Source organism: Agelaius tricolor, unplaced genomic scaffold (genome assembly GCF_023055355.1).
Source record: "Agelaius tricolor isolate 1412-34295 unplaced genomic scaffold, bAgeTri1.0.p SCAF_10, whole genome shotgun sequence".
NCBI lineage: Eukaryota > Metazoa > Chordata > Aves > Passeriformes > Icteridae > Agelaius > Agelaius tricolor.
Window position 1 is genome coordinate 31408253 of NW_027269270.1, and position 27425 is coordinate 31435677.

General features: G+C 38.4%; 1 protein-coding gene across 4 annotated transcripts in view; it reads right to left on the minus strand.

The window, feature by feature from the left end:
• The window catches only part of LRP1B (LDL receptor related protein 1B), a 637687-nt gene that overhangs the window by 254754 nt on the left and 355508 nt on the right, over positions 1–27425 (minus strand). For all 4 annotated transcript variants that reach the window (XM_071435460.1, XM_071435459.1, XM_071435457.1 and 1 more), the window contains exon 7: positions 14471–14633. In XM_071435460.1, coding sequence (XP_071291561.1) covers positions 14471–14633 — 163 coding nt within the window. The remainder of the gene's footprint in view (positions 1–14470; positions 14634–27425) is intronic.

A 27425-nucleotide genomic window follows, 5' to 3' on the forward strand; every position in this document is an offset into this window, starting at 1 on the left:
TCAGAGAAAAAGGAAAACAATAATTATCTGGTTCGCTTCTCCTATGTTTTGCTGCTTTGAAATGTGGTTTGGACATGGTTTACCAACTGGTCATTGTTTCATTGGTTTCATGTGAATTGTTTTTATTTAATGACCCATCACAGCCAGCTGTGTCGAGGCTCTGAAGAGAGTCACGAGTTTTTCATTAGTGTCTTGTTAAGCCTTCTGTAAGTATCCTTTCTCTATTCTTTAGCATAGTATTCTTTAATATAATATAATATCATAAAAGAATAAATTATCCTTCTAAGAGCATGGAGTCAGATTCATCATTTCCTCCCTTCGTTGGGGGACCCTGAAAATACCACAGTCCCCCTTTTTTAATCCCTCTTTATAATCATTGGTGACTCATCTATGCAGATACAAGATAGGGAGGACCTGGATCAGCAAGAGCACTTCAGGAAAGGATCTAAAATGTGAGGCAGTGACAGCTGGAAGGGCACAGAAAGAACAGGAGAAAAACATGTAGAAAGAAGAGGAAAATTCAAATCATTAAATCACTTTTACCAAGGTAACACCTGACCAGAATCTAGACCCACATCAGTTTTATCACAGTGCCAAAGAAAAAACTCCAGATAAATAGCAAGTATTACACTCAAGTCTTTACAACAGGAAACAAACACACATTCCTACTTCCATCAGCTTCCCAGGAAAATGGAGACCAAACAGAGATTATATAGAGTGCAGTAACTAAAAAATTAGAAATTTGGATGAAGAAGGTGTTAGTGGTGGGGAATATATAAAAGACTATATTTTTATATAAAAATATATATATATTTTAATATATATATATATAAAGTTTTTATATATTTTTTTCTTAGTCTGGATTAAAAGAAGTATCTGCTAGTTTTCCTGAAGTAGCTAAAAAGCCACTGCAAAAGGAGGCAAATAAACTGTTCTTCATGCCAGCTCACAGGATAATTAGAGACAATAATCCTAAATTGACAAAGATGTACAGTTCATGCAATCTCCTCTCTGAATATTATGGATTATGAAATTTAGGCAAAACCTGCTTGTAGAATGTCACAGGCTCATTTATTCTGCCTTCAGAGAATGTGATAAAATAAGCAACCTCTCAACCTCTTTCTCTAATCTCTACTCCTTTTCCATACAAAGTGGACAAGGTAGGGCAGGTGTGGATCTGTGTAACTTATCTCCAGGCTGTGAGATAAGTAAGAACAAAACAAAAATAAAAATGCACACAAAAGAGTTACAAATGCAAATCCAAGCAAGCATTACAATTCCTGTGTTGCCTTAAATGCTCCCACGATGTGAGCTATCAGAATTCTCTGATTACATCCACTGGTTATTATTTCAAAACGCCCTCCTCATGCTCTGAGGAGTGACTGCTGCTTCCTTCCATAAGTGCTGCCTCTCACCCTTGCACAGAGATGCATTTTGTCCAACTCCTGCTCAGAATGCAAAGCTGCTCATTTCCAAACAGGCACTTACCAGTGTTCACACCTCTGTCTCCCACTGCTTCCCAGACATTAATGAATTCTTCTTCACAAAATCCTCCCAAGCTTAAATGAAGTGAACCTCACGCAGAATTTAAACCACAATTTCAAGCCTACCCAGTAATTATGACTGCTCAGCTTAAGCTTGATGCTGCAGAGCCTGATTCTGCCTGTGACACTGAGACTGTTATTTTCAAAAACCTCATCCCAAATCACAGGCAGCTCAACACAGCCAAAACTTCTGCCTGAGGACACAGGTGGCTCATCAAATATTATTTTTATATATATATATATATATATATATATATGTTTAATTATATTAAAAATACATAAGCAGAAGAGTCTTGTAGAACATCAGGCTAAAATAATTTATCCACAAAAGAATTCTCTCCTAAAGTCTTAGAAATCCAGGAATCCTCTCCTAAAGTCTTAGAAATCATACACAGGCACAACATGTATTATGTAAGCAGCCTCACTTCAGCAGTCTCAGCTGTTCCCTGAATTGGGTAAGACCTGTGGGCATTCAAACCTTTCAAAATAAAGCTGCCAGCATATTGAGAGTTTAGGCACGTGTGCAAATTCCAATATTAAGATTTCACTTTTGAAAATGTTAGAATAGACATCAAGTTTTCTGAAGTGACAGCTGCATACACCAAAGTATTGTGATCTGCTAAAGTATTGCTGCATGCAGGAAACTCTACGTGACAAGTAACAGAACAGCAATTTAACAAAGAGATTCATACATAAAAACAAACAAACAAACAAATCCTTGAACTTTCCGAAGATGCAATGTTTTCACATCAGTAAACCATGTCAGACACTCAGGAATCCAAACAAGAGCTTGGCTTGGTGTAGTCAACCGAGTTCCGTTCCAATTTAAATATTTTGGTTAGAGGTCTGATTTTCTGTTGAAGGCAGTGTAATCCCTGTTGGGAATGCAGTTTGCTTTTTCTCCTCTCCTTCTGCTCAGCCCCAGGAGCTGTGCCAGCAGAAAGTACAGTGCATTTCTGTTCTGCTGGAGGAGAGCAGCCAAGAGGTGGTGCTGTGCAAGCCCTGGGTCTGGAGAAGCCTGTCAGCAAAACCCCGTGTTTGTAAAACTGACAAAGCTCTCAGAATGCAAGCACTGGTTTCTCAGCATGTAAAAAAGGCAGTGAGGTTCAAATGTTCTACTATTAATAGGGCATTTTCATTTAACATCTGTTGAATAAAGATCCCTGAGTATTTTGGTTTGGGGTTTGTCGATTTGCTGTCAAATGCTAATGAATAAAAATGATCTAAACAAAACTGAAGCAGAGTCAATGAGATTATTTTTTAACTTGATGGCCTTTTCCTAGATTTCCCTGTGCTAAAGGTTTGCCTCCTCAGTGAGCTAATTACCCATTGATTCAAAGTAAACAAGTTTTTCAAGTGCCAGCCTGGACAGTGCCCAAACTCCTAAATTCTGTTTCTTGGAAACACCAAGACTGAGACCAACTGCGAATTTGGACCAAGTTTTTTGTGTGCACAGGAAGGTGTTTGTGTGTGAAAATGAACCAACTAACCCAAGCTAACTGGTAATGAGCAAACTTCAAAAGGTTTAGAAGTTTCTAGCACAGAGCATATTCATTTCAGAACCAAGACACAGCCAGTGCTCCCACATTTTGAGGAGTTTTGCTGGAGTTTTCAGGATGGTGAAGCAGAAATTGATTCTCCTTCCACTTTAGGCTGACACAGTTGTGTTTCAATAGATAACTTTGGACAGCTTATTTAACAGCTCTGTGGCTGATCAAACACAGAAAAGTGTGGAAACCCAGGGCACCAGGAATATTTCTGTGGCTGCTCTGAGGTGCCCTGAGCCCCAGGGCAGCACTGACTCTGACCCTCATTCATGGAGAAAGTTTCCTGGACTTCAAGATAGACTGGAATCCACAAAAGTGTGAAATAGATTATAGAGAGCAGTGTAGGTGTGTCACTTGGTGAGAAATTGAGGTTTTGGGATTTTTGGTATGTTGTGGATGGAAGCAAGATGGAGGGCACAGGGTGTCATCCTGGGTTTCTTCTTCGTGCTTCTTCTTCCTTCTTCTTTATGGGTTTGGGTGGCATTTTGTAATTGGGCAGAAAAGTCTGCATTGCAGCTCTGTGGGATCAGTTATTGGGTTAAAAGGGAAAATAATCTGGGTGTCAGTTCTTAATTGGAGAGTTTAGTCTATAAAGACCTTGGAACAAGAGATTGTTGTTCATTTTGTGCCTTGCTGCCAAACTCACAGTAGTGAGGCTGTTTTACTGATAAGAAATGATAAACACCTGAGTCTGAACATGAACTCCTGTCTCAAGTGCCTTCAATCCAGACCCAGAAATCTGCTCCTCATCCCCACAACCTTCTACCCAAGGCAGCAATTTGCCTTCTCGACCACCAGGTGAGAAAGCTGCTCATGCTGCTTTATGAAGACAAAACTAAACAATTAAACTTACAATTGTACCACTCAAATCAAGGCAATTCCTAAAAGGTGTGGTAGGAACTTTTGCAGGATAAATTTTTGGTATCAAAATCCCTTTAAAACCTAATTTGCAGCAAATCCTCTAAAAGAAAAAAAACCAGAGCTTCCTAGAATTTATGTTTTAACCCATTTTCCTTACAATCTCTCAAATTCCTCCAAGTGGAGAAACAAAACAAAGGGTTACTTTGGTAATGATTCAGCCATACTTTTAAATAGCAGCACTGAAACGTTAGTAAATAGAATTATTGACATTTATTCTTCTAGCACACCATTCTTTGACATTATAAGCTTACAGACCTGCACAGACATACATCCTGATGTGAAATTCAAGGCTGAACCTTGAATCCCTTCCAGACAGACAGTCCCAAGTGACCTAATGACAGAAGGACTTCTAAATCAGTTAAATGCTAAGGTTGCCTCAGACTTGATTTTTTTCCTCTATTTATCAGTATCTGCTAATTAAAATTGTTTTTCCTGTTCGTTATTTAACAAGAATTAAAATCTACCTTGCTATTCTACCAGTCTTTTATAGGAATAATATGGATTTTCTCTTCTAGAATAGGTTACCACAGTTCCTTCAAGTTTTCCACAGGCCATGAGCTTTTTATATTTTTGTTATTTCCTATTAATATCTCCAGATTTCCTCCAGCTTTTCTCTATTTTCCACCAAAAGGGGTCATGTTGCAGCTGAGCTCAGCAAGGCTTGTTCACCCTACTGAGCGTAGAAACAAGACCACTGACATGCAAGAAACCTCAGGAAAAAAATAAAATTGGAAAATCAATATATATTAAAAAAATAGCCATCCATGTAATCAGCCCTGAGAAAACAGCAGCTCCATCAGGATGATATCGTCACACTGCTGATGAATTAACTGAATTGACTGAATTCATCATTTTTGTTACTCTGGGTGGTTCTGGTTAATCCAGAGCAGGAGTAATGGACTCAATGATCCTTTTGGGTCCTTTCCAACTCAGAATATTCTATGATTTAGTGGTTTTATGCTTCAAACATGGCATCTACACAGGCAGTTATTTATCTTGTGGGAAGAAGGGAAAGAATGGCATGGCAAGAGTTTATTAGAAAATTCATGGTTTGCACAATTTTGCACTACTGCAATGCTAAGACTCAGTTAAAAAAAAAAACAAAAAAAAAACCAAGCAATATGTGGGCTGCACTAGGAGAAAATATTTGGAAAACTTTAGAACACCATAATACACTATCTGTGTTAAACACGAGCTTTTTGTTCCTGTTTTCATTTTCTTCATTTTAGAGGAAAAAAAATCTCTATCAATAGCTATCTATGGATATTTTTAGGTCTAGACTAATGCAAGTACATCTAAAAAAAAAAAAAAAGAGTCCTTAGCAGCTATATTTTCAATTCTGTTCTTGCTCTAATTCATATCAGAGCCTGTCTTCAACATAAATGACCTTACAGAAGCTGGTTAGATAATAAGACAATCAGGTAATAAAATAAAAAAAAAGAAAGGAGACTTCAAATGGACGTGAACATTATGTCCATGCATTATGGAGGCTTAAACTCCCATTTATATTCTCATTCAGCAACAAAGTAGCCTCAATTGCCTTCAGCTTAATTGCTTTCAACTTGAAGAAAATCACTGACAGGGTTGCTTAAAGCATGTAGCTTTTGCCTGGACATCTCAGTTATTAAAGGAAAAAAAAACAAAAAAAAACCAACCAAACAAACAAACAAAAAAAAACCAACAACAAACTTCTAGACTTCTATTCCAGGGAGAATAACACGTTAACATGTCCATTTCTGGGTCTCCTCAACAAAACAACAACAACAAAAATTCTAATTTTCTAATTCATAGGTCTACGGTAATTTCAGTAAAAGAAGAGCATTTTGAGCAGAAGCTTAATGAGAAGCTTAATTAGAGAAGGGCTGAGGGTGAGGGGTGTGAGGAGAGGCAGCAGAGCAAGGACTCCAGTGCCACAGGGAGGTGTGAGGCTGGGTGGGAGGATGTGTTGGATCAGCTGTGCATGGCCCCAGGCAGTGCAGCTCAGAGTTCCATTTGTGCTGCTCCTGTGCCCAGCCTGGTTTGCTGAGCCACTTCTGATGTTTAGAGCCCCAGAGCAGAAGGCAGAGGTGGTTTGGGTAATGAAGATGCTGAGGTTTGGCAGCTCAGCTCCCCAGGAGAACCTAAGCCCCCAAGAGAGGCACCACGCTGACTTTGTGCCCCTCTGCACCAAACTTGGGATAAATGAAGAAAAGTTTTACTGACTTAGAAGCTGGTTTTTTGGGTTTTTTTAAATTTTTCTCTTTACAAACCACAGCTATCTTGTAATTCCACAAATGTTTTTGTATTGTATTCCCACTGATTTCTTTCAATACTTGCTGACACTACTCAAATGTTGTTCCTCTTAGCAGCAATATATGAAATCCATCACTGGGCACATGCTGCATAAGAAAAAAGGCTCACTTTACTTCATGCTTCACCAGTATTACTCTAGTTAGCTTTTCATTCTCCAGGCACTATTGTTATAATACCAAGTCTCAGAACATCAGTTCTGAACTATTCTAATAACATTGCCAATGTTCACTTTGCCAGCTCTTTCACAAAGGATTATTATCAAAAAATACATCCTTTGTCACTGCTATCAGTACCTTTTTTTTTCTCTGAATGCAGCTTGGATTGGGCACCAAATACAGCCCACCTTCAGGGTATAGAAGAAGACAATATTAATTATACTCATCCATCTTTATTTTCAGAAATGTTTGATTAATGAAAAGGTATGCACAATAGCAAACACTCATCATTACATGAGAACATGCATGTACCAAACAGGTTCAAGCCTATTCTATTTTTATTGTTTTGATTGTAATTGTCACTTCAGACCAATAACCTGACATTGTGAAAGAGTTCCTTTTTAATGCAGTTAGGTCACATGCTTGGTATTTTAATTCCTTTAGATTTGTCAGGAACTCTGAGCCCTTTTCAACTGAATTAGCTGACTTTTTCATACAAGCTCATATCTTTGCATGTCCATAAATCAAATTTTATCTTTTAGTTTGCTGTTAAAAAGAACTATAATTTCTCCTATCTTCTGTTTGCACATGAATGCAGAATTGTTGTATCACCTCATTTTGGGAAGGAGACCAGTTCTTCACTAATTAAGCTTCTGCTCAAAATGCTCTCCTTTTCTTGGAATCACCCTAGATCTATGAATTAGAATTTGGGGTTTTTTTGGGTTTTTTGTGAAGGACACTCAGAAATGGACACGTTATTCTGCTTTTCCACTCATGCAAGGCTCTAATTCATATCAGAACCTGTCTTCAACATAAACATGTCTTCAGCATGTGACAATATCTCTTCTTTTTCTTGCCAAGAGCAGCAGCCACAAGGTTTCCCAGTGCTGCTGCACTGGAATTGAAGTTTCGAGGGAGAAAAGATCCAGGGGGAAATGCAAAGGTGAAAGAGTTTTCTGTCTCAGTTTAGTTACAACAATTAAAATTAAAAGACGGAAATGGAAGCAGTTTTGCAAAACCTGAGATCAGACAAAGAAACCTTGTTTTCATAATTTTCTAGCAAGCATTTGAGCTAAAGGGACTAAAAAAAAAAGCTGAAATAATTTTTAAAAGCTGAAATAATTTTTAAAATTTTTGGGGTTTTTTTTTGGTCTGATTAAGTATCCTTTCTTTGCTCATCTTATTTTGGCTCCTCTATTACACCTTCTCCAACTGTTCACAGCCTGAAAGAGGTTGTGGAGGGGGAGGACAAGCAACAAAATATGAATTCTTAATGAAAACTTTCATATTATGATTAGTTATGATTAGTTATTATAAAGTTTTTAGTGGTTTTTTTTGTGTGAGGGGTTTTTTTGTTTGTTTTTTGGGTTTTTAATAATTTTTTTAAGATTCCTTTTCAGGCCATTTTAAAAAGTTTTTTGAAGTGAGTGAGTCTTATATGTATCTTACAGCTCTTTGAAAATCTTTGTGACAAGAAAAGGAGCTGAGCTCTTTTAATAATGGCATGTTATTAAACCACTAATGATTTGGCTGTTTAAAAGTGAGTTTTAATGATTATAACTATCTTCTTTGATCAGCAGAAAATTGTGACTAATCTGATAGGGAAAAAAAAACCACCAAAGTTTTAAGACTCAGAGTCTCTCCTAAGCCCAATGGCTGCTATAAAAGCTCAGAGGCAAGAGAGTAAAAAGAGAATAAAACAGGCAGCAGACAATAAGTGCAGATGTTTTATTTTTACCCTGAACTACTCTCCTGTTTAAATAACAATGAAGGAAATAGAGAAAAAAAAATATATGTGACCTTCCTTCCTTTTTGAATTTCTACTCTTCCTCCCTGCAAAAAAATTCAGCTCCTCACTGATACCTCCAGGAAAATATGAGTTGAATGCAAGCTCTATTCATTTTGCCTAATACAATTTGCATTTGTGGTTGGATTATTTTTTTTTTGGAAATACATAGGTACAGAAAAAGAAGAAAAACAAAATGGCTGTCAATAAATTTGTTTCAGGAAGGTCCCTCTCCACCCCTCACCAGCTGATTGCTCTTTGCTGGCTGTTGGGGATTTATTCATCCAGGATTTCAGGGCTGGCCTTGGGTTCTGTCCCATCAAGCATTCCATCAGAGACCTCACCCATCTTCTGTCCAAAATCCCACCAAGCAGGACAGCTCTGGCTGGCTTACAGGTCTGCCCATGATGGCAAACAGGTTGAGTTGTCAGCCCAAATCTCTTTCTATTTATACCTTCAATCTTTTTGACTCATTAAGGGCTGTTTTCCATCCTCTGGGATGGCTTCTCCAGACCCCAGGCACCATCTCCTGAGCATGGCTCTCTAATAAGGAAAACTTTTCATTCCATGATGTGTAAATTCTTTTCCATTTCCTTTGGTTTTGAGTGAAAAGTGCTCAGTGGACCTTGCATTGCATTTTGATCTGACCAAGAAAAGCAAACATCCCACGAGCATGGTAACACAGATTGAGAAAAAACATTTGCAACAGCATCTGAACACCCTGATCACAACAGGGGGATGACCAACCCCCAGTTTCTTCCTCTTACCTCTACCAGATTTGAGAGGTAGAATAAGTTCAAAAGTAAAAATTAAAAATGCATAATTAAATATTTCTTATTATTCTTCTTCCAGATCCCTCAAATATGGTATCTTAAAGCTGCTGTTTAACTCTGTTTTTATACAGAAGGCTGAATTTCAAAATATCTTTTTACCCCCTTGTTTTCTGCTGTCTTCTGAAATTTCAGACTGAGGCAAATTTCCCTATTGTGTTTTACACAATGACATGGTGTATTTTAATTATCATTATTATTTTCATACTGTGGCTTTGATTTGAGCCACAGAAGAAATCTGTGCTTAGCATCTTCAGAATCAGCAAGGACTTTCACAGAATAAAATGTTTATATTTTTTCCTTGGAATAAATTTCTGAGATGATGAAGTAGACAACTTCAGCTGTTAATTTTTCCCTTGTTCCCCTTTGTTAATCCCAGAGGTATCAACTGATTGCTATTACAGATTTAAAATGCAACAGAGTATTTGGTTGGTTTTTTTTGCTGTTGTGCATTTATTTGTTTTTTCCTGACTCATTAACATTACCAAGAAATGGTACATAACACCATAACACGTTAATAGCTGTTGTTCTTCAATCATCATAACACAATCTCTTTTTGAATGCATTCACAAATATTGTGTGGAAGAAATAAGTGGAGCCTGTGGGTTTTTCTGTATTTCTAGACCATAGCAGAAAGAAAAGCCGATTAAAAGATTTATTCAAATATTTACATGACACACACTGTTGCAGTATTAAAATGTGAGCTTGCTCCTTTTACAAATCTCTTTATAAGTCTTTTCTCCCCTTTGTTCCCAATACAACTTTTAAATGGCAGTCACAAGTTTGAATGACTCCAGCAATGACTCAATTGTTCATCCCCTCTGGTTCTTCTCTTCCCTCTCCTCCTCTCCTCCTCCTCAATCCAGCATCTCTTGTGTTGGCCTCCAGTGTGCCCTGGCAGCCCAGAAACCCACCCAGGTCCTGGCTGGTCACAGGCAGAGTGGAGAGGTCAAGGTGAGACCCCACCTGCAGAGCTGCCTCCAGCCCTGGCATCCTCGGCACAGCAAGGACGTGGAGCTGCTGGAGCAGCTCCTGGAGGCCACAGAGATGCTCCCAGGGCTGGAGCCCCTCTGCTCTGGAGCCAGGCTGGGAGAGCTGGGGGCACTCAGAGGGGAAATGGGATGGCTCTGGGGAGAGCTCAGAGCCCCTTCCAGAGCCTAAAGGGCTCCAGAAGAGCTGGAGAGGGACCTGGGACAAGGGATGGAGGGACAGGACACAGGGAATGGCTTCACACTGGAGGAGGGCAGGGTCAGATGGGATTTTGGGAAGAGATTATTCCCTGTGAGGAGGTGGGGCCCTGGCAGAGGGTGCCCAGAGAAGCTGTGGTTGCCCCATCCCTGGAAGTGTCCAAGGTCAGGCTGGAGAGGGCTTGGATAGCAAAGGTGGGATAGCAAAGGTGTCCCTGCCATGACAGGGGGCAGAACAGACTGAATTTTAAGGTCCTTTCCAACCCAAACTGTTCTGGAATTCTGTAATGATTCTATGGAGGTTCATGTAGAGGTATCTAAACCATTTCCTTAGTCCATTACTGCTCCTCACTCTGCTCCACACATCCTTCCATGCTCCAGCCTTGCTCTGCACATCCTCTTTGCAATGTCACCCTGTGTAACCTCTAGTCACACTCTCCTTATGTTTGAACAGTTCTGTCAGTGGATGCTACATCAATACCCTCCACATTTCAAACCTCACCTCCTTGAAGTTCATCTTTTTCCACAAGCCTGGGAAATAAAGTAGAAAGTTGTGGCTGGCATCCCAAAAAAAGCATCACAGCCATTTGTACAAGCTGCACATTTCTGGAACCAGGAGTAGCCCTAAGGCTGCAGCCTCATTTGCAGCTCTTCTTGTCATTTCCCCATTTTCTGACATTCCCAAAAAATCAGAAAATAGGTATGAAGAGAAATTAGGAAACCCTGGTATTTATATTATTCCATGTCTGAGCAGTATGAGCAGGACTGAAGTGTTGGGTGGGATCTGCAGCACATCCCCATGCCCCAGGGCATTTTTGCTCTGTAAAATGGTGCAGTACATTCCCCATGGCCATCGTGGTGCAGTGGAAGGCAGCAATTTGTCTTGAACACTGGAGGCAATTAAGTAGACATATTTACAGAATAATCATGAAGATGTACACAGTTAGCACCCCACAATATTAATTCCTGGTGTTCCTGAATGCATTCAAATATCACAGAGCTTGAACAACAGGCATTGCATCCTTCTTGTTGAATACAAAGAGATGCAGAGCCATAAAAAAAATAAAATGCTCTGTGTAGAGCCATTTAGCTGGTTGTGGCAGAGCTGAGAGAGAACCTAAATCTGATCCATCCTCTTGTGAGTTTTAAATGTGTTACCTTCCCCGTCATCAATGTCTGCTGATCAAAGTCTCATGAATATGCCAATGGAATACTGGCTGGAATACTCTGAAAAACCATTCCCCAAGAGTACAGCAGACCTGAACTGAGGATCTCAGCTAAACCCATTCTAACCCAGCTTGTATTTGTTTCATGTTGACAGCCAGCAGCACCATCATCAATTTTACACCAATTTCATGGACCAGCAAAAGTAATTGCTTCAGTTCCTTGACCACTGAAGAAAAGAAGTCCTGTATTAAAATTTATCAAAGCTATCAACTGCAGACATATTGAGCCAAACATCTTAGTTCAAAGGCATTTGATAGATAATATATTATTGTAAAACAATTTATCCTCCCTCTCTGTTACCAATTTCCACTTCATTTCCTACTCTCCTTGTCCCAGCTTTTCCTTCAGTCCATGTTTCACTGCTGTGTCTGGGCTCTGAAGGGCTCCCAGGGACCAGTGGAGGCACATTCTCTGCCCCTGGAAATGCTGCTCTCCTTTACACGGGTCTGATACTCACTCTGTGCTAATCTTAATTGATAATTAGTTAATGAAAGAGATGAGGACCAGCACTGCAAAACCCCTAACTGGGTAAGTTACCAGCTCACTGGGGGCAGCAGGAGTTTTTCTGGTGGTTGTGCATTAGATCTAGTCTGGAATAACCAAAACATCAAACACAGTTCAGAATGATAAAGTGCTGAAATCCTGCCAAAGTCACGTGCTTGGAAGAGAAACATAACAAACGTGGCTCTTCAAGAGCTGCATGAATAGCAAAATCTTTTTTCCCCCTCAATTTCAAATTCAGTTTTATGAGAATAAATTTTTCTGAAAAGTTCTTTCACTCCCTGTGTGATAGGAAAGAGGCTCAGTAGCTCCAGTTCCATTGTAAGCTCACAAGAGAATATATCAAACCATCACCACTAGACATCTAACAGAACTTGCAGGCACACACATGTAAAATTAACCACACTCAGAACAGATATTCCTGAGTCCAGCCAGGGGAACCATTTGGAATGAGCAAATTTTCCACCATGCCTGGGCTGTTTCATGGATAAAAGCAGAATTTCTGGTTCATGACATAACTGAACTCCTAACACACGGACGTGAACATGCAAGAATAGCAGGGCTTGACCCTGTGCTACTACAGGAAGTTTATCACAGACATAAAGGCTTGGGATCACACTCTGAATTTTTTAGAATTGGAAATGGTCCCCTCTGAGTAAGCAGCAACTCATTCAGAGCTCAACTTGCACTGAAGGTTTTAATAAGGATGCTTTTGTCATTTTTAAAATAAAATAAACCCACCAAGTTAGCAAGAGATCAGTACCACCCTAAAACTCTGACACCTAAATAAGTTGCAACAGCCATCAGCATGAAAGTGTTAAAAGAAAGAAAGAGCAGAAAACAAAAGACAAAAGAAAGGATCAAGAGATGTTTTTTTAAATAGCCAGAATGCTTTTTCATTATCTGTTTACATTCTGTACCAAAACCCAGTCAAAAACTAACAAAATTAATATATAAATTGGGGGTTAGCAGTTAAAATGTATGTTAGGTATCCAATTAACAGAACAACATACATCAGATAATTAATAAAAATGCCCAAAAAAACCAGTAATGAAATAACTGCTGAACTACAAAACATGCACTCTGATAAAATTTTCCACACTGTGTTTTAACCACAAAATAAATGGAGATTGCTTAAAAAGAATAAGAAACAGTGTAAAATATTATTGTGACCTTTCCTCCAGGCCAGCCCTTCCCTCTCCCCAGAGCAGCCACTCTTCACCTTGCACTGAGCAGGTGGCTCTGAGCAGGAATGGTTTGTAGCCAGCTGATAACAATTGAAATCTCTCATTTTCCTGTCCCTCCTCACAAAACCAAAGGCTTGGGCACAATTCCTACATCCCTGACAGTTAAGATTAGCTAATGACAAGCTTTGGATTCATCCAGTAAATCCAGCAAAGAATGTACAAGTAAAGGCATAGAAAAAAGGCTGCTGTCAGCAAATTTGAAAGCTTCAAGTTCTTTCAGATCAGAACTTGCAGAAAATCAATTTCTGCATGAATTTTTATTTTTCTTTTTAAACCACTCTGCAGTCAGATCAAGTCAAGCTTACCATCTGCTGCAGAGAGAAATACAGCTATACTCAAGATCACATTATCAAACTTCTTTGTAAACTTTACATGCAAGCTGTTCCTGTCAGAATTGAAGTCATTGTGATAATGCTTCTTAATATTCGTTCAGGCTTTAAATAAAGACTGACAAAAGTCCACATATGGATGACAAGCTGTTCTACTGTAAATATTTTTGTATTTGTTGAGAAGGGGCTTATGGCAGTTTAGGACATATTCCATCAGGGATTTTGGTCTGAACTACTTACTGACTAATAAAACCAAGGTAAAATCCTTGCTCAAAACCATTACCAAAATTTAGTTATAAATTAATTTATCCTATTTCTACTCCTATTTAGTAATGCTTTTACATCATTATTGCTTAAAAACTTTTCCCAGCTGGTGGATGTTATAAATTGGAGGATGTTTAGTGCTCTGTATTTTAAGCAAGGCTTAATTCCCAACTGGCACTGAATGTAGTTGTCTGTGGAACAGAAAATGGTAATTTTACCATTAGAGCTGACCCTCTAAAGAATAGTAAAATTCTTTCATTTTTTTTTTTTGTGTAAATAAGCTCAGTACACTCATTTCCAATATTCCTGTAAATGAGGGGATAGAGCATAAAAACCCTCCAAAAACTCCTTTCCTGCATCCTTTAGTTAGAAGCACAACTTACAGAAAAGCAAACATCAAAAGCAAATGTTGTGACAAGTAGGGATTAAATTGCTTTCTCAGTTTTGATTCCATTTTGAGAAGTCACAAGGCACATGCTGCAATAATTATTGCAATTAACACAGTTAACTATTTGCTCCACGTTCATTGCACATTATTGCTTTAGTACAGCAACTATGCAAGTAACTCACTACAGCAAAGGAAAAATAGTTATTAAAACACTCATGTGAAATAAATCTTAGTGCAAAGAAAGAGCCTTACCCTGCTGTTGGATCAAGAGCTATGGCCTTGGGGTTGCTCAGGTCCAGCTCGATGAGGGTCACGCACACTGAGCCATTCTGGCTGCAGACAAAGATCCTGTCACTGACGTGATCCACAAAGTAAAAATTCCCCGTGATCCAGTCCATTGCTATTTGCTGCACATCTGCCAAAAGAAAAAAAAGGAAAAAAGAAAAAGAAAAAAAGAGCTCAGGAGTGCAGTTTCAACCCAAGTAAGCGAGTGCTGGCTGCTCTGCCAGCAGATGCTCCTCTCACTTAAAGGGCTCCAGCTGCTTTACATCTATTACAGGGTTTCTAATAAGGAATCCAATTCTCAATACACAAATAGGGGTTGGGGAGAATTGTTTCCTTTTAAGTACAGGTAGCTGATTGCAACCACAGTGGTTTGGAAGATGCACATTTGTTTTGAGCTCTGTTAAATATTTTAAAGTCTGTCATTGTGATTTTTTATGGTTTCCTCAGAAGCAGCTCCACTGAATGATGGTGCACCTGTGGAACACCTGGAACACTGGTGGTACCAGGTTGCTGGGGAAGGCAGCTCTGAAGGCACTCAGATTCTGGATTTAGTGTTCTAGGATGTCTGCCAGACCCTGGGAATGGTAAACTTTAAACTTTACATTTGTAAAATTTAAGGGACTTTGTTGGTTATATTTAAAGGGGACTAAAAACAAACCAGAAATACTTAACAGGGATAAATAAAATGTAATATGCACGTGTAAAACCACCTTATCTATGCATTCATTTTCATTTTAAATACTTTTTTCTTGTAGTTCTGGGGTATCTGGATGCTGCCAGATTTCTGATAGTTGCCACAAGAAGTAGAATTGAAGTAAATTTTCTGTAATAATATAGAGATGTTCACTAAAAAACAAAGTTTTCTTCTCAGGACTCTGTGGCAGCTCCACAGCACCCTAACACAGCTGCTCCCTCCGTTCTTTTCCCTGTGGAACCACCCTCTGCAAATGCCTTTTAAATTCTTCATTTTTCTTATAAATCAGCTGACCTGCCCATACACCATCTTAGTTACAGTAAGCAAAAGTACAGAGAAGTGCAAAAAACATAACTTTATCAATTTTATTTAACTAAGATTTCTTCCTCTTCTTATTGACAGTATTGTATTGATACCACTCTATAGGAGAGAATTAGTTATTCTTTAATAAAGGACACTGCAATTCATAGAAAAATATATCATGTTAAATGTTTCCAATGATCAATATCAATTATTTTTGATTTAAAAAGCTTAAATATGTTTATTATACTACAGTGCTTTCAAAATAGTGCTAACATAAGCTGAGATTCTGTCATGATAAAAGAAGCCAGATATGATAAAATATCATTACATAGAGAAGCTGGTTTGGTTTTTTTTTTAACTTTTAGTTTTCTGTATGTTTATGATCCTTCAGATGGAGGACTTTTGAGTTTGCTTTCCATAATCAAAAAAAAAAAAAAAAAAAAAGTTGCTTCCATCACATTCATGCTGCATTGGAGAATAGTAAGTAAACTTGATTGAACAAAAATTGAATTCATTGAGTTTTTGATGATAACTCAGGGCTTATGAGCCTTGTACTTAAAACAGACATGGAAGCTCATTTATTGTCCTTCAAAGTGCAGGTAACTTAAATAAGATTTACTCAGTGAAATACCAGGAACACCAACTGTATCCCACCTCGGCCACCCCATTACACAGTTCACTGCTGTCTTCTGCCTCTCCCATTCCTGCCCTTCCACTACTCATTTCCCTTTTAATTCAAAGGGAATATTGTTCCTGATAGGTCCTATTACCAAGATCTGCTGAGCCAGAATAAAGAAATGCTCCATTTAGCCCAATATCCAAACTCCAGAGAAGGCCAATGTCAGATGCACTGTGAGATATGTGAGCACTGATAGATTTCAGACAATGGGAAGAAAACACTTTTTTTTTCTCCTTCCTTTTTCCAAACAAAATCTAGGACATGCTTTCAAAAATGCCAGAAGAAAACTCTGTGCCTCTGGAAATCAGTAACAGTTAAAGCATTTTCAACGTGCCCGCTTACCATTTTCTAAAGTTGGATTTGTGGAATGAAAAAATGTATGGTTTACTGATTCAGAGAGACTTTTGAAAATTGCAGATAAGCTCCTGTGTAACAGAAGCATTTCAGAAAATATCGTTTAAATGGGACAAAAGGTACAAAAGGGATCCAATTTCAGACATTTGTAGAAATAAAACTAGCAATTAAATTCCTGCAATGAGCGCTCTAGAAGATTGCTGTAGATGAAAAGTGGGTGAAAAGGAACAAGGTTAGGTAGCAGCCTGTTGGAGAAGGGTGTGTTTTTTCTTATTGTGTGAATGTACCTATTTTGAGAGAAAAGTGATACATATGTGAAAGGCACATCACACGCAGGTTATTGGATTTAACATAACAGTGCTTAGAGTTATAAAATGTTTGCTCTGTTCTTTCCTTAGGTTTTTGGTAACATATCACAATAAATTGCACCAAACAACTTGGTTTTTTTTTAATGGAAACCAAGAATAATTTTTTCAAGGTCATATTAGGGATAATCATTTGCATTAGGTTGTTAAAGCTGAGCTCAGCATTCCAGGAAAAGTGAGACATCCAGAAGCAAAACCACACCACAAACTTTGTGTCAAACAGCACTGGTAGCTGTTTGAACACTTATTCATCCAAGTTCCCTGCCCAGCAGGATTTGGGAAGGGCATGGAGCTCCCAGCAGCACGAGCATGGGCTATTGGAGAGGTTTAGGCTCATTCCAACTCCATTCCTTGTAAAGCTATTCTTTCCAGAGCATGCCATGTTTCATCACTTCTATCACGGAGTTTCCAGAACAAGCAACACATTAATTCACAGTGATTTTCTTCAGAAGAACAGACTGGCAGAGAGATGTCCTGAATCAAGGGTTTAAATAAACTGAAAGAGTTAAAAGTTTAGCTAGATTTAGTTAGGGGAGGGGATAGAAACAATTAAGAGTACAGCAAGAAGAGTAGAAATAATAAGGGATAGTTAATTATTAGCAGATGGAATAGTTAAGGCTAAGATGTAAATCATGTGTTTGTCTTTACTGTGTTCAAAGAAGCAGGATAGGATGTGGATCTGATTGTGAAAAAGAAGAGGACCTGGGCCCTGAAACCTGAGCTATAGCCAAGGGGTCCAAAGACTGCCTACAAGGCAAAAGTGAAGAATCACTTTGACCTCAGAAGACCAAAGACACATTTGAGGTCAGGGACAGCACAAGCATGAAGGAACTTTGGACTCATTTAAATACATTTTAATACTAAACAGGGGTAGGCAGGGTTAGGTAATGAATATGTATTCGGTGTTTTGGGAATTATATGAATATATAAGACTTTTTTAGATCAATAGAGAGACAGAGAAGAGAGGCAAAAGCAGGGACATATTCTTGGTTTTCTGTTACTGCTGTAATCAAGGATTCTGCCTATTCATTATCTATTAAAATCAGTGTTCTATTAACAGATTCCTGTGATTCCTTGCACGTGCCTTTGGAAATTGTTCCACTTGTGCCCGGTGCTGTAATAAACACACCACTTTTCAACTTTAATTAGTTGAAGTGTCATCTGCTCATGCTTCAGCCCTGCTGTGCAAAGAACACTTCCCTCCCAACCAGCCCATCACAGTCCTCAGCAATTCCTGTGGGCACTGAGCACATTTGGCATCTGTGTGTTGGAGGCCCTACTGATCTGCTCTGGGGTTTGTCTCTGCTCCTGTCCCCTGCCTTGGACACATCCACCTTCCCACCAGAGAAGTTTGTAAAGAATTGTCCAGGTCCGCTCGCCCACCGAATTAAATTCTCCATGAGAAATCCCCTCAGCTGGCAGAGGATGGGTTGTGTGAATCCCATTTTATCTCCATGGTTTGGCAGCAGCTCTGCATGAGGCTGCTGTGAATGGCTCCCCATCTACCACATGAGTTGCACCCACTGCAAATCGCTGAGGAAAGGCTCTGGTTGAACTGGGGACTTTTAAAATATATATAAAGCTTTTGTACTCAAGAAACTCCTGAATTCATTTCATGCCTATTTCTGGATTCATATTTAAACCCCACTATGTGCAGATGTCTGGTCCACTCACATCTTTAAAATAATTAATCTTTTTTTCTTTCATTTGCATGGTTTCAGAAGTCTCTAAAAAGAAATGTTTTCCCCTGAAAACACACATATTTATTCTGAGCAATCTTCTATATAGTTCTGAGAGCTTTTCCTATATTAATAACAGTTTCCTTGGAGCATTTCTGCCAAATGTGATCATCTTTCCTTTATTACTTTCTAAAAACTAGGATTTCCTCTTAGGGACTTCATAAAGAATAGTTAAGACAGCATATAGGTTAAATTCTGCTCTACTTAATGACATTATGTAGACTGTGGGCACAGCAAAAGTGTGTCTGGAAGTGAACTTTTCCTATGTCTTTTAAACATACTGACATTATTAGACCTTTAGAGAAAACAATAATTACATATAAGGGTGGCTAAATCTTCAAAGGGTTCTGGAAATATATGTCTTATGGCCAATCCATAGTTTATGGAAATCAGAGAAAAACAGAATGGCTCTCTTTTTCCACTTTGATTTTCACACATATATCTTGTACTGTATGAATTATTATATTTATTTCCATTTCAAATCAAGACTAGCATAAGACTTCAGATTTCCAGCAGAAGAGAGGCAAAAGCAGGGACATATTCTTGGTTTTCTGTTACTGCTGTAATCAAGGATTCTGCCTATTCATTATCTATTAAAATCAGTGTTCTATTAACAGATTTCATTTTTCCCAGATGTAGAAACAAAAATTAGCAAGCTTTTTCCTGTTAAAAACTTCAGTATAAACATTCCTTATTTTTAATGTAAGAACTGATCTGAGCAAATTACTCAGTGGAATTCTGCAATTGTTGGACTGTTTTTGAGAAACTTCTGAGTGAACTGGGGAATGATTTTGGATGAAATGTAATTAAAATTTGAAATATTCCTTGAACTCTCCATATGTTTCTTGTCAATGATGAAAGAGATAGACTTAGGTTCTATTGCCTTTCATAGTCAATTTTTCTTTAGTCTGGACATTACTGCAATGAAAACTGCCTCATATATGCATAAATAAATCAGTATTGAGTTCATATTTAGATTTTCCCCATATTCATATATATTTAAAATATATACATTTGAAAGTGCTTAAAACAATCTCTGCTTTTCACATTGAAATGCTGGGTTGCTTTTTAGGTTTTGTGGGGTTTTGTTTGTTTTGGTTTTCCTTTTTTTTGTTGCTTTTTTTTCTTTTGCAAAAATTTATCATAAAGGAAGAATTACTTTGTTTATTTTAAATTACTAATTTTTCTTCTATAACCCTTATATCTCGTTTCTGAATGCAATGTCCAAACTGGCATGGCCAGACTTAGTTTAACTTATTATCTAATTAGAAAGAAAAAAAAAGAGATAAAATTATATATTTATCAGGGAACAAACCAAATTTATTGCAAAGACAAGCAGAAAGTCACTTGGGAATACTTTTTGCCTCCGCTGAGTAAAAAGCCACATTTGGAACAAGACAAGGAACACCAAGTCTCCTTTTTTTTTCCTCCAATAGCCAGTGATGGTGAGAGCAGGTAAGAAGAGTTAAAACACATAAATGACAAGCTGTGAAACCCTGCAGCATCACTGCCTTTGCTGTGCCACTCTTTTGACATTAATGCTCCTAATTAGCAGCCCAGACAGCCTTGTACTGACACTGTGCCTTGGGAAAGTGAAGCTGGAATTCTGTTGGCAACGCCACTTAAAAAATATGATTTTCATTAAAGATGTCACCATTCAATAAGTCAGACACACAAGAAATCTCAACTTTAACAGCCATGTCCGGAGTGATTATTACATAAGTTGAAAAATGAAAAATCAAGTGAAAAATATCCATCCATCTTTTTCAAATTACTCATCCTCAAATATCTGATTCCTCTGAATTAAATCAGCCTTCGAGGATACTCTTTGTGAGAAGCACAATGAAGAACCTAAAATATACTAAATTTAAATAGGCACTTTAAAGCATCTAGACTTCAAGTTCCTCAAAAGAAGAGAAAGCTTTTCCTTTTCTTTGTGGAGTAAAAGCATTTCAATTTCAATCAATTTGGTTACTGACAAAAATATTGTTGGCTTTCTTTCAACCCTGGAGCATAATATACCGCATTAAAAACCTATAAATGTGAACACTGAGACAATAGCATCTTCTCCAAGCTAAAGAATTTTCAAAAATATAAGAATAATCTAAATATTATGAATGCTTAATGAAAGCATTCTGATGGCTCAGAAAGACACAAAGTCTCTCGGAGACGTGGTTGATTCAGGCACTCTGAGATTCAGGCTTTCAGCTTCCCAGCACATGCAGAAAAGAAAAATTCTGGGCATTTGTTGAGGAACTGGAGCAGGTTGTGGCTGGAAGGGGTTGGGGCCCATCCCTGGAAGTGTCCAGGGCCAGGATGGATGGGGCTTGGAACACCCTGGGACAGGGGGAGTTGTCCCTCATGCAATGAGATGATCTTCGAGGTCTCTTTCAACCCAAACCATTCTGTGATTCCACAATTCTACACTGGCTGAGGTGGAATATTGAGCAGGTACTGAGAGAGAAATGTGAAAGCGTGGCTTTCATAAACTTCCTTCTTCCACTGGGGATCCAAAAAACCGATATTAACAACAATGATGACAACAACAATCATCAGCAACATCCTCCTCTAACAAATTCCCTTACACAGCACTCAGTGGAAATGTGATGATGCACCAGATATCTCTGTGCCTTTCCCAGGAATTTTACAGCAGGGTAGCAAAATCTGGCCCTAAATTCTTAAGCATTCTTAAGCATATTTCTTCTTTTCCTTTTGTTGTAGAATGATTCTATCAGGAAATGCATTGAGCTTCTGGAATGAGTAAGATGAATGGAATTTCTGTAATTGGGCCCTGCATCACAGAGCTGGCTGTGATGCCAACGGGTTAAAGGAGCAAGGAGAAAGTGTGAAACAATTAAATAAGGGCCTTGTGAGTGGCCCTATCTTTTAATCCTGACTGTTAAGATTTTTTCAGAGGGTGAATTTTCTGACATCAATCTCATGTCAGAAATAAGTAAGAATGGTTTGAAAACCATAACATTCCTAATTTCTGCATTGCTGAGTCTCAAACACATTGCCCAGCGATTGCAAACCTGTAATGGGGTCCCAGTGGCCCACGTACATGCTGAACAATAAAGACAGATTTATAGAGGTACATAGCTATAACAGCCTTATTTTTTTTTTCTTTTTAGCTGCACATTCAACAGCTTCTTATAAATCTAGCGAGACTGTAAATCAAACCCAGTTATTTACTTCCAAGCAGTTAAGTCACCCACTGTTAAAATTAAAGCATAATTCAGCTGCAACGGGCGTCCCTTCAGGCACGTGGCCTCGGAGAGCTGCTGTGGGGACACGGCCTGGCTGCTCCAGGCTGTGACATTCCCTTCCTCCAACCACCTCCCACCTCCCTGGGACTGCCCCCTGCATGGCTTATGAGCCCCATAAACCATCATCACACAACAATAAAACCACTTAAAACGCTTTTTTTTTTCCACAGACAGCCTAAGCAGCAGATGATTGCCATGCAAAGAGATGCCGATAAATATATGGAGTTGCTTTCACAATGCAAAGTATTACTTGGAAATGATTTCCAGAGAAAGTCTGAACAGTTTAATGCCAGGGGTAAGCAACAGTGCTTTGAGAAATGCTTTTTGGGGAATAATTGAGGAGTGAATTATGCCTGGCAACTCTTAAAAAATGGGTTAGGCAACCCAGGAAAGGAAACTCACTCTGCACTTTTTTTGTAGAATGCAACATTTTTCAGAAAACTCTCGATTCACAGGACCCAGACATGCTGTAGGTGCTTGCAGGTACCATGCAGGCCATAATTCTGTAGGATAATTTTATCTGCTGCCCAGTCTAGTTGCTCTTAGCAATACATGGTCTAGACAATATGAAATGCAGGACATGCAACGACCCACTGGTGTAAACCATTCCCAAAGGACATTATTACACTCAGTTTTAATCAGAAGCTAACACTGACCATAGGGTATTTAATTTTGTTATACAGACACTTCACATTGGGCACAAAAGTCTTTGTCTTCATCTCAAACCATGGAAAAAAACCCCCAAAAAAAAACCCAACAAAAAAACCCCAAAAACAACCCAACCAACCAAAAAAAAACAACCACCCAACCAAAAATACCCAACTTTATTGCTAAAATAAATAGAACTTGCTTTTAATATAATTAAAATCTGCATACTGAGTCCATTTCAAATCCAGCTTGAGAATTACAACTTAGACAATCTAAAAATATTCTCAATATTAAAAATACGACCTGCACCGTTAGTAAACATACACCTCATTTCTTCACACAGTATTTTGGAAATAAAACCCTATCATGTACTTTACTAGATAAAAAAGCCTCTTTTTTAGGGTTGCTAAGGAAAGAAAAAAATTCTTCTTTTATTAAGGACATTGAGATTTTTCTTCATCTTTTCCTTTCCCCCTAGCAGAGGGATCATCACACCATCAGCAGGCTGGCACTCCTGCAAAACTCTGAAACCACTGCTCAGCACCTACAAAAGTCATCTGAGAAAAACAAACAAATAAAACCCTTCCTGCCTACCAATGCTGCCAACAGACAATAATAAATGTATCCCATGTAAACATTACCTCATCCTCCCTTTCTCCCTCTCTGTCCTTTTCTTTTTTTCACCCATTTATTACATATTTTCAATATAAGAATAGTAACCTTTGAGGAGAAGACTGTTATTCATTATATGTGACCTCACCAACAAGACAGACAACTGTCCAGACTTAAAATATTGACATTGTTACTGCACTTTAAAATAATAAAAAAAAATCATTGTGAACTTATTTCCAGTAATATAAGAAATAAAAATAAAACATGGCTTTTGATTTATACATAAATTACTTTTCTATCCATTTTCAACCAGACATTGGGCCACTGCTTTTTTTGTTGTTGTTTATTTATTTCTCTCATCACCCCAATAGTGCTGTTATTGGCTTACCTGAGCATTATCTTGAACCAGAATGGCACCATAGATCCCATTAAAAGTCTCATAAATCACTCACACAGCCAGTGCTTCCAGAAATATGACTCCAACTCAATGTGCTTTTATGTCAGAGCCTGACCTTTGCTTTCAGAAGGCTTCCAGCCCTTCCCAAAAGTGCCCACCCCAGGAAGATGTGAGCCCATAATCCCATCCCACCTCTTCACAACCCCTGAAGCTCCGGGTACCTTGCGCCAACCTCTCCCACCTTGTGTATCCCCAGCATTTGAGGTTTTAAACCTTACACTGTCTCATTCTCTGTTATTCACAGAATGACCAGGTTGGAAGAGATCTTCAGGATCCAATCCATACCCCAGCCCCTCAGCTAAACCCTGGCACCCAGGGCCACATCCAGGCTTTGTTAAACACACCCAGGGATGGGGACTCCACCACCTCCTCTGGGCAGCCAGCCTAGAGCTTTATCACTCTTTCCATTAAAAACTTTCCTATATTTCCCTTGACATATTCTACATTTAGAGGGGAAAGGACAAAACAAGCATGTTGCCTTTCTTCCTACATCACTGCTCCTTTCATGTCAACAGTAAAAACCAATTGTCCCAACCCATGCAAAGTGCAGAGGAGAGACACAAATCTGCATTGCACCCTCCTCCAGGTCCCCTTGGATTCCTCCTAGCAATAATTTCTACCCATGAAAGTTTTGCCTGCCCTGATGTGAGCTCAGTTCTGTGCTGAGGGATCCCAAAGGCAGCCCAGGCCATGGTGTGACCCTGAGTGGAGCAGGGGCACAGCCTCAGGTGCTCCTCAGACCCTCCAGCCTGCAGCAGCTCTGCTCTGATCACAGTGCATTCACAGCCTGTCATAAATTACATTTTCTATTATTTCATCTTAACTTGAGTTGTCTTTTCCCAGTGGGTTTGTTTCTGAAGGTAATGCAGGGGTTGTGACTGTTTAAAACAAATCTGAATTCTGCAAGCAGTTCTACAGACTCAGTGACAAAACAATACCACCTCTGAAGAGTCTTAAAAGGAAAGTACATATTTTCAGTATATGCACAGGGAAAATCTTTTATAACACATTACACTTATCTCCCTATATAGCAATAGAAAAAACTCCCCAAAATTCAAGTGTGATAATGCATTTAAGTAAAAGAGCAATAAATGACATTCAAGACAAGGCCAAAATTACCAAAAAGAGCAGAATGCCCTGAACTGTCATTTGTGGCACAGATCCCCACACACTCCTCAGTCAGCTCATTATTTTTGCTTACACAGTGTGACAGAAATGCTATGGAATTACACATGCACAGAGAACCCAAACTTTGTCCCCAGCTCAGAACTGTCACAGTGAATGCCTGGCCCAGCACACAGAGTGGCAGCTGCTGGGTGACATGCTGATAACACTCAGGGCATCAATTTTATGCAAGCAAACTGCCCCTTTGCATGTCCTGTCCTTATCATTTCATACAATGGTCCCAACACTTTTTTTTTTTTCCCCAGGACAAAGAAAATCAGATTTTGCCTTTTCCTTTAGCAAAAGTGATCTGCTTCAGATAGAACATTTGTTGCATGCAATTTGTCAGTTTTAGAAACATGCTTCACTCAACTATTAAAAATGTGTAAGAAAAACGAAGATTTCATTATATCAAACTCAACTGACAAATAGTGAAAAACACAAACTTTGGTGTTACATTTCATTTATTCCATGATGCATTTCAAGTTCTACTCCAGAGCTGAAGTAACAAGAAAGTTCTAAATAAATTTGTTTCATTCCAAGTAGAAACCCACAATTTTAGGTATTGAGAACGAAAACAATATTTCTATGACCTGGAGATATTATTTGTTGAGCTATTCATTGCTTCTGCCAGTCAAAGGAGTTAAAAACTGAAAAAAGCAATCCTTTATTAAATCCCCACAATCAGAGGGTGGTTTTAATTTGTACTGTCCATCACAATCTAACTAATAATCACAACTTTGCAAAATACGCAATTCATCTTTTTGTAGGGGTTCCTGATAAAGTGATAAGGAGAGAACAAATCCTTTATTCTGACACATACAAACGTTTTGGTGTGTCTCTGCCACAGACTCCAGTCCAGCACAGAAAAGCCCAGGCTGCTGTGGGTACAGAAAGCAGATTAGGCAGGAGCTTAGGGTGCTGTAGCAGCTGATTTTAATTTCGTCACATGCGTAGCTTCTCTTTCAGATTTATTTCCATTAATGCAGTTATTCATTGTTGTTCCTTTCTGAAAGGCATGCTCTCTATTTACCCTTTTCCCTGCAGCAGAACAAAGCATCAGATCAAAACCTGAGTTTCAAAACAGCAATTTCCAGGGGCCACAAGTTTGATCAGGAGTTGCATATTTGTGATTTTAGTCTATGAATCTTTTCATTGCATAAGACAAACAGACAGATCTTTATTTCTTTGGGTTTTTTTAATATATATTTTCCTGCTGCTTCCCCAAGATTTGCAGCAGGTGGAATGTGTGGTTCAGCTGTGCCATCCCCTGAGGGTCACTTCCCTGCACACTCAGATCTCTGTGCAGAGAATTCCTGACCCTGCTCAGCATCCTTGCTAACAAAATACTGTTCCCTCATGGCTTTGGCTACTGATAAATCCCTCTCTGGGATGGACTTTGGTCTGCAATTGCTCAAGTGCTTTGTTTTTTATATCTAAACATGGTTCCAGTTATGATGTTGGATGTAAACAAACCATATTTTGGAGTTTATAGTTTTTATGCCCCCTTTGTTCCTATAAAGGCAGAAGTACTTTCAAAGAAGACACAGACTTTTTAAATTTTCCTGTGCCTCAGGAAAAAAAATCTTTAGGAGGCAGAAGAACTCATTTAATGACAAAATCCGAAGTGCATTAAGAAAAAGAAAAAAGAGAATCCAAAACCAAGAATTCTTGACTTCTTCACTTGACTTCAGTGGAGTATTTTAGGTTTTTTTAATGAAATCTCAATTAAATATTTGCATTAATAAGTAAATATCTGTATGGAAAATTTCCTGTCAATTAGTCTAAATGAAGCAAACTTGGTTAGCAATGTCTGTGAGTTGCATTTAAAAAGATATTTTACCACTCAAGAAGACAACCACTGGCTAAATCATAACAGATATGAAATCTATAGAGACAATAATAAAGTACCAGTAGAAAGCAAAAAAAGTTATGCATATGTAACTAGCACACTGAAGTATACTGAAATATTAATCATTTCTTTTATGTCATTAAGAAAGTTTCCAAGAGCGCATTTGAAGGCTCAAGTCCATAAACAACTTCACTGAAATGGGCAGCTTAAAAGTGTTTGTCTCTTATTTATCTCCTATATCTCTCCTCATTGGAAGAAAAGCAGAAGACAAGCTCCTGGGAATACTGAGGAAATGGGGGATAATTCCAAGAACAGTTTCAGTGGCTACCAAGTAAAGAACAAAATGAAGCCAACATGGTGCATGTGGATGTCAAAGTTTTGTGGGAAAATGTGAATCTAATCCCATAAAACATGCAATAATTAATAGCACATTTCAGGAAAAATAAATGACTTGTGAATATGGTTTTTTGTTTAACCAACACTTCACTACTATTGTATATGAAGGTATAAGTGTTTTTGTAAAATATTCACTACAAAATTGTGATTTACATTAGCAGAAAGCTAGTTATCTACACATTACATCACTATAGTCCCCACAATTTTTTATTAAAAAATAAATTAAAAACCTTGTTAACAAAATCAAAATGCTACTGTTTTACAAGCAGCATAATAATTCAATTTGACAGAGACAAAGAGTCCCTCAGAATTCTGACTGATAAAAATAAATTCACGTGGTTGCTGCTACTTTGAGAATAAAGTCCTATTTTCTTAACAAAAACTTCTGCTGCT